The sequence below is a fragment of the Acanthopagrus latus genome, chromosome 4 (assembly GCF_904848185.1).
Source record: "Acanthopagrus latus isolate v.2019 chromosome 4, fAcaLat1.1, whole genome shotgun sequence".
In the NCBI taxonomy this organism is placed as follows: domain Eukaryota; kingdom Metazoa; phylum Chordata; class Actinopteri; order Spariformes; family Sparidae; genus Acanthopagrus; species Acanthopagrus latus.
The window spans coordinates 25,701,285-25,709,865 of record NC_051042.1 but is presented as its reverse complement, the minus strand read 5'-3'; the positions used below and the strand labels follow the sequence as shown (position 1 = coordinate 25,709,865).

General features: G+C 40.1%; 1 protein-coding gene across 1 annotated transcript; it reads left to right on the top strand.

Moving 5' to 3' along the window:
- Positions 1-816: 816 nt before the first annotated feature.
- Positions 817-3,789, top strand: LOC119018072. The gene is made up of 2 exons (XM_037095425.1): positions 817-1,654; positions 2,599-3,789. Exons 1-2 carry the CDS (start codon positions 1,313-1,315, stop codon positions 2,917-2,919), a joined length of 663 nt encoding a protein of 220 aa, XP_036951320.1. The 5' UTR covers positions 817-1,312; the 3' UTR covers positions 2,920-3,789.
- The last annotated feature ends 4,792 nt before the right edge of the window (positions 3,790-8,581 follow it).

The following is an 8,581-nucleotide window of genomic DNA, read 5'->3' as shown; positions in this document are numbered from 1 at the left end:
CGTTTATAAGAAAGACACTCTTGTCCATAAAGCTGTATAACCACACACAGATTTATTACGATGTTTGGCAAACAATTGGACTTTTCCAGGATATTTTCTTTATGTTCACAAAACATGCACTTAAAAAAGCCATCCACCACCTGATAGCAATTATGTTAATTATGAAGTTTGTACCATAACCAGCACTTCTGGTGTGTCGTTACCACTACTATATTTCAGTAGCATAGATAAAAGTATTTTTAAACCCAAAAGACATACATAGGGCGGAAAATGCAGAATAAAATACTATAATCGCAAAACATTATGGACAATGACAACCCAGCACGCTCAGCCACACATCATTTCTAGTCTCTTAACTGTGTCCTCAGAGAGGAAGCATACTAATATGATTCTTTTTTTATGTCTAGGACAGTATGGCGTCCTCAAAGCTACCTCAGAACCAAAGGTTCCTGTTATATTCAACTGCCACAGTCTGCGCAGATAAGCAGAGGTGAAAAGAAATGAGAAAAATGCTCCATCTAGTGTCAGCAGACAGGAAGCACTGTTGAGTAAAAGTCAGAGTGCTGAAGATCATTGGTCATTTTTGTGTTAGTAAGTTCATCTTGACATTTACATTTTCTAACACAGATATGAGGCATTAAGTCGTGTTGTGTAGACCAAGATACAAGACCAACAACTATCATATTAATTTTTAATAGCGTGAGTAAAAATGCTTCACAGACAAACTTTCAAGCTATCTTTGTATTTGATTTGTAAGATTGCATTTTCAGTTGTATGCTGTACAGGGGGCTGTACAGTAATGACTGCTGGACATAATACTTACATCATTTTGTTTCCTGTTGAATTAATATTAATTATACTGTATCAGAATCAGACTAGCTTTTAATGCCAAAGTAAGTTTACATGAGGAATTTGCTGTGGCTTGCAGGGGCAAACCAACAAACAATACTAAAAATACTTAAGACGTAATACAAATATAAATAGAGTGTGAATTTATGGAAGTCCTAAATATTATAATTTTATGAAGGAAATATGACTTATTGGAAAACCCACATTTTTATTTTATTTTACATTTCTTTACAAGAGTCAAAGCGCCATCCCACAACAACAACAACAACAACAACAGCAATAATAATAATAATAATAATAACAATCATAATCATAATAATAGCGTCCATGACAGAACTTTTATTTTGAATTAATGGAGCTTCGCACTTCCGTCTACTAACCGTTACCCCACGAGAAGACGAACGTCGATCGGTGGCCGCCGACGAAAGGACTTCGCGACGAAATAAAGAAACACAACAACAAAATGAACACTGTCGAGAAGAAACTGGCGGACCTGATACGTGAACACCCGAATCTGTACGACCAGTCGCGGCGGGACTACAAAGACAACATGAAGGGCCATTTATCGTGGAAGGAAATCGCTGAGAACATGGGTAAGTCGGAGGAAGAGTTGAAGCTGAAATGGAAAAATCTACGCGACAAGTTCTGCAAAGCGAAGAAGCGAATGGCCAAGAGAAACTTCAGTCTGCTGGCGGACGACGAGAACCCGGTGGAGAGGCCCATTCCGGTGCTGTACAACCAGCTGGCCTGGCTCAGCGCCTATGTCAAACCCAGACCAGGAACTGCCGTGGGGGAGACCGACGAGGTGCGTGTCAGCCTGCCCGTCCATCGCTGACAGCACATGTCATGTAGTCACGTCGCGGTTAATTACATACTAGTTAGTCACGTAGCTCGCGTTTCGCTAATTACTTACAACTAGACATGTGAAAATATAGCCACTGCCAGCAATATGCTAACTGTACTCACTCAGTAAATTATGTCTAAAGTTATATTGTCTGTCAGTATAGCTATATACATGAGCAAAAATGTACCATTAGCCGTAACTGTTATATCCCTAACGGTGAACCATGAAATGTAGCAAAGCGAAGTACGTGCTAAGCGAATAAAAACAGAACTAGTCACATCGTTGACATCTGCGTGATATCCGGGTTAATTTTCAAAATAAAAGCATATGGCGTACACAGCAAAACGTGACAGTCTAGTCAGTCGTTCTTAGTTTAAAGGCACATTATGTAGTTTTGGAGAAGACATTCTTTATCCATAACAGAATAAATAAGCTGTTCCTAGAGGAGAATCAGGTCCCTAGAACAGTATTTGTACTGTAATTTTGGGTTTACTTTATTTCAGAATGAATGATAAATACAAATTTACAAGCATAATTCATTCCAAGAAAAAAGTACTGAACAAAAATAAAATCAAGACATAAAATTAACAAGACAATAGTACAAATAATAATAATAAAAGAAAACAAATAAAAAGACAAAAGAAAGTCTAATTCGACTTCTGTCTGGGGCCAAATTATATTATATGTCTGGCAAGCATTCATAATGATGTAAAGCATTCTTAGATCTAATCGTTTTCAAATAATCTAAATAATGAGAAAACTCTTTCAAATATGTTGTGAAATGTGGTGGAGCTTAACCTTTAGGAATCTTTGGCTGTGATCACCATTTGAATTGAAGCTTGTTTTTATAGGTGTTATTGTCTGTGTAAACCACTAATACTATATCCTGCTTTCACGCCACACAGGGAGCTGGAAGTGGTGATGACCTGGAGAAAGAGCATGATAAAGACGAGAAGCTTCCCCTGCCTGTTGTCAGTACGAGCTTTGCTCTCGTGGAGTCCTCTCCAAACAGCCACCAGGAGATAGGAGTCCCACTTAAACGTAAAAGGCAAACCACCACAGACACTGAGATAAGTCCCTCAGATGGCCTCACCAGCCTCAGAGATGAAGACGAACTGTTTCTGCTCAGCCTTCTGCCCTCACTGAAGAGGCTCACCATTAAAAAGAGGATGGAGGTGCGGATGAAATTCCAGCAAGTGCTTTATGCTGCTGAGTTTCAGGACTAAAGGGTTCATCAGAAGGCAATAAATTCATCAAGCACTCAACATGTAAATACATATTTTTTAATGATTATAACTTCTTAATATTTATTTTTGGAATAACCACTGCTAGTAAAACATCAATATGAAGGGAGTTGTCTGTGTATCAAGACTTTTGTCTGTTGGTTTGAAAACAGAAAGTGTCTCTCATTTTGAAGGTAGAAGAGGAAAATACCCTTATTTTTAGAATTGTTAGTTACACGTGTGCAGTGAAATCAAATACTATCAAAAACAACAGTGCCATAATAACTGCTTCCTTTGACAGTTCAATATGTTCATTATACTCATTTTTTGAGGCTGTATGTTTTAGTGGTTTGTGTAAAACTGCATCACGTTAAAAGATGCATGTGATATTCTGTCCACACATCTTTATGTAACTGGGGCTAGGTTTGACAAAACATGTGATGTGTAACCTGGTAACTCTGCTTAATGAAAAATAAGAAAATCTGTTTGAGCCATTAGTTTAGTAACTTTTCTGTTGAAAAGTTCTATTTATTTTTTACATACAGAACGCTTAAATGCCAATTACACTTTAAATCAAAACTTTTAACACTTAGTTTATCACAGCTCATTGTATTATAGTGTTGCCAGATAAACACTGATGTACCAACACACATCACTTCAGTTCATTCATCATTTGTTTTCTTTGACTTAGTTAAAATTGGACACCTGATGGGGAATAATTATTCTGCTTGTCACCACTGCCTGCTTATTATTTTTGTAGATCAGAAAGAACTCACTGATTGTACATAAATATGTCTCCTTTATCTTTCGGAAAGGAGTTATTTCTACCATATATTTTTTCACAAATAAATATTTTTAGCTCCTGAAAGACAATTTCGCCTCTTGTTACTTTTGTAACCCTTTATGTTTCAAAAAGGTGCTCTATATTCAAATCAGGGGGGCAGCTGCTGCTAAAATAGGTTGGTGTTTTATATTATGGGTGCAGTCTGTGATACGGATTTACACAAATGATCGACCTATGTACAAAATTATCATCATAAATTACTACCAACTATTTAAAAGATATGCATCTTTATTTATTTTCATTTATAGTGCAAACTATACACTCATAGATATGTGACTGTACATATTTCATTGTAAAAACTGCTGACTTTGCCATTCAGTGTTTATCATCCACCCAAGTGTACAGGAACCTCTTGTGTGTTTCCCTGTACATCCTTTGTAACTTGTTGGTTTAAAGGAAAGTCTGAGAAGCTTTATCTTGTATTTCAATGATCATACTTTCTAACTGCAGTGATACGATTTCATTGTCTTAGCTGCAAAGTCATTCATGTCCACACACACATACACACACCAATCACTGGTCTCAAGTAGGACCTCCCTCTCTGTTCAATCCCTCGTCAGCGATTGGTTGTTAACGATAGGCTCGACCCTCCTCCGTTGCAGAAAGCACTGTTCACTAACATGTATGTTTTCATTCACGTCTTCATGTATTCCATTGATATGAGCAGTGTGTTATGCTAATTTGTGGGTATGGTGTATGAATACAAGGCAGTGCCCCTCTTACTTGTCTTCCTGCTGCTTGTATTTTGTCAACACTCTGCCCCCCCTCACCCAGCATCTCTCCCCTCTCCTCTCCCCGCATCGTATTTATCCCCCTTCCGACCCTCCCTCCCTCCATCTCCTCTCTCTTTGCTGTGTTACCCCCTAACCCCTCCCCCTCTCCTAGGCTTCCTGCTCTCTTGTCATTGGGCGCTGTGTGGGGTGATGGTTGTGGTTTCTGTCGGTGATGTCTCCAGAGCATGTACCGGCTTACTGCTTCAGAACTGTTCAAGCTGCCACCGAGTCATTTCCTCAGTCTCTGCATACAAGACCAGAACATAGACGTGGACTACGGACTGCTGACAAGCTGCAGAAACAGGGATCGCCTCTCTTCTTTCTACTGTTTGAGGTGAGAGACAATATTCATCTGATAACATTCTTTATGTGTTGGTATTGTTACAGCCCTGACATGTTTACACTTAGTAAAGTACAGGTTCTGATGATGCCTTCTGCTTTATAAAATGTACTCATCTCCTGCTGTTATAGCACTGCAGGTTTTTTTGTTTCCTGCTTATCAATTGGATGAAAACGTGTATCACAATCTGTGAGCATAGCAGCACCCCACTTCCAGCGCTGCTGCAGAATGAAAGGCTGGCTACTACGATGAAACAGCGTCACACCCCTATTGGTAGGAAGAGGTTTCACCGAGGACTATTGATTGGTTGCTCCGACTGTCTGTCATACGGAAGGGCGTGTGCCCGCAATGATGAACTAGTCATATGGTGCAAACATACCACCCTGGAAGTGGTGGTTAGTGTTGTGTTTGTTTAGGTGTGGTTCAGACGTGAAGGAAGAGATGAGATGGACGGAGTGGAGGAGTATGGTGGGTGAAGGGCTGGAGGAGAGGGATGGAAAAATGAAGCTGAGATAAATGGAGAGAAAAAAGTAGTTTGGATGTGAGAATCAGAATGAACTGTTGCATGTCTCAGATACCAACATGGGTATGCATTTTTCTCATACATATTATCATGATATTAAATTAATCACATTAAAGGCGCAGTATGAAATATAGTTAACTGTTGAGTCTCATTCATAGGTCTCCTAATACAGATGTTGTGGGTCCGTGGCTGACCCACTTGACCAATCCAAAGCGCTGTTGTTGCTGAACTGTCATATAGTGTTAAAGGTAGTGAGGCAAACAAGCAGATTATGTACAGGCAGCCTTAAAAAAGCACAGCTAAACAAACCTGCAGGAGGTAAGACATGCTCATACATAAACAGGTGAATAGGCAGTGACTCCCAAAACAACATGACTATTGCACAACAGATTTTGGTATGTTTTAGGCAAGAAAACTGCCTTGTTAGGTTTAGGGTTGAAATAACTATGTTATGAATATAGCTTAAGTATGTGTACGTGCATGTACGTGATGTCACTTTATAATGTTAATAAGTTACAATAACTTACACGCTGGACACAAACAGCGGTTTACTTGGTGTAAGTCCATCGCGTAGAGGTTCTAGTTTAACCCAGCTGTCCGTCAACAGCCTCCTCCTGTATAGGTGTTTTTTCCTTGATACTACCTCACCTGACTTCCTCCTTTGCTTCTGTAATAATAATTACTCAGCCACTAGATGTCATTGCCTAGCAAGATATGTTAACATAGGTTGTGATAAGAAGTACTGTTTTTAGAGTCTGTTGGGGCCAAAGGCAAATATTCCAAGGGTGCTCTCCAACCAGTGTCCATCATGAATAATCTCATGGCAATGAAAAAAATGCCAAAGTTACACTATGTTAATAAGCTGCCATCCTATCATCCTCAATGGTTGTTTTTCTGATGGGGACGGGCTGGAAGGACCAAGAGACGGAGAGGATGACATGACTCTTGTGATCTTGATAGGAGTGCAAACAGGCAGCAGTAAAAACAAGACAATAAGTAAAACTCAGGGGATAGAATGACACACAGATACAATTACATGTGCAGTAAACAGACAACAATGAAAGAAAAAGAAAGAATAGAAATAGAAATGGGCATCAAGGTTCAGGCAGCCACAATTATCAATATGCTGTGGATCAGACTGAGAGGCAGTCATTCAGAGAATTAACTCAGGCAGTATACAAACAGCTAAGGAGGGTACGGATCTGCAAGAAACTGGTCATATGATCCCTGGTCAGCACTGAGCTATTAGAGGGAGAGAGAGAGTATAGCAAGCAAACAGAGGGGGAGAAGCAGAACAAGAGAAGTGGTGCTTGTAATGCAGTTTACTGTAGCTTCCTTGCTCCTACAGTTTCTATTGCTGTGTGTTATAATGGATCTGATATTCTTCAGTCGGTGCGGTCGAAGGCTTTTACGTCCACACTATAGTGAGGTGGAGGCCCACTGGATGCATTCCTCATAAGCCGCTACTCAGAAAAAAAGGTAAAACTTCTATTTGGTAAAACAAGATGCAAGCTTCTGATAAATCAATCAAGATTTATCAGCATTTAGTATGATATCTGAGAGATGAACCTTTTGGCATATATTATTTATGACAGTGAAAGGTCTCATCCTGAAGTGCATGAGAGGAACGGGGGGCGAAGACGTAACGTGATGGGGAATAAACTTTAAATCAAGTATACTCCGAGACAATGAAGTACTTAGTCTACTGGAACTTGGCAGGTTTTTTCTTTCTATATTCTCATTCATCTCTATGACTGAATGGGATCAAGCTGAAGGAAGTATGACCTACTCTCTTGACTGGCATGATGATGTCAGATTGGCATGCTGACCATGGCAGATTAGCAGCTGCAACGACTGGTCGACTGATTGATGGCTACCTACTATGATAATCGATTCAGTGTCAAAGTAATTTTTTTCATGTAGAAGGAGCTGTTTTTTTGTTCTTTGTTTTGGCATTCTGGATATGGAGATTCCCTGCTTTTCTCTCTTTTATCCTGACCTGGATAATTTGGGGTTTTGGGTTGACAACAGGATATTTATTAACCTCCTCTCTGACTTGAGAGACTGGGATGGACACTATTTTTTTGTGTGATCATACAGGAACCAAACGACTGATCCATTAAGTTGGAAATGATTAGAAGATTAACCTATGGTGAAGAAAAATCGATAGCTTCAACCCCAGTGGTGATCGGAAAGCTTCATCATCATCATCATCATCATCATCATCATCATCATCATCCCCAACACTAACCTATACCAAAGATAACCTGTAACACAGAAGACAAGATCAAATTTATTTCTAAACTCCCTGATTCTGAGAGCTTATTCGGTCCATCTCTGCTGTCTGTTTTCTCCCAGGCTCACTTCAGCAGAAGCCCACCACGCCCTGACCAGACAGGAGCACGCCATATGAGAACGAGCCAAAACATTCCACAGCAGTTCAGGTGGGAGGGCCATCTGGTTCAAGGGAATCAGAACAACCAGACCAGAGAGGGCCACTTGAAGACTCAGGGATCTGCTTGATTTATCCTCTTTGCAACAAGGCAGTGGGCAGAGGAGGGTCCCACTCATCATGTACTCCCCTCAGAGTCTCCACCGCTGGGGCATCACTCACAGTGAGAGTATGGAGCGGCTAGCGTACAGCCAAGGTAGGTCGCGAGGTGCTGTGTGAATGAATGACTCTGGCCAGGCCTCACACAGTGCTTGTGTTACCTACAAACAACAGTCTCATATCAGTCTGTGGATCCATGTCACTGCATTAAAACTAATTAAGTTATGTAAGAGTGACTTAAACAAGTTGGCTAATCATTAGGAAAACCATCAGCTACAAAGCCAACTGACTCCACAACAGATAAAACCTTTCCATGAGTCAAGTGTGAGTCAGCATGTAAATGCATAAACCTCCAAAGCATGTCTCCTGTCTGCGGTTCACCATTGTATGTTGTCATACATTAAGGACACTCTGACTCTAACCCTAAGAGATGTACAGTAATTAATGCTTTTATTTGTTGGGAATAATCTCAGCCAGACTTAATTAATAGTACCTAAAATTAAAGGACGACAACTCTGATAATTACCGGTCACATCTAAACATGAGAACCAACCATCAAAACAGTGAGGTGGACTTCTGTCTAATCTATGGCAGTGTTAAAAGGATGTGAATAATTCATGTGCTGCTAAAGCTT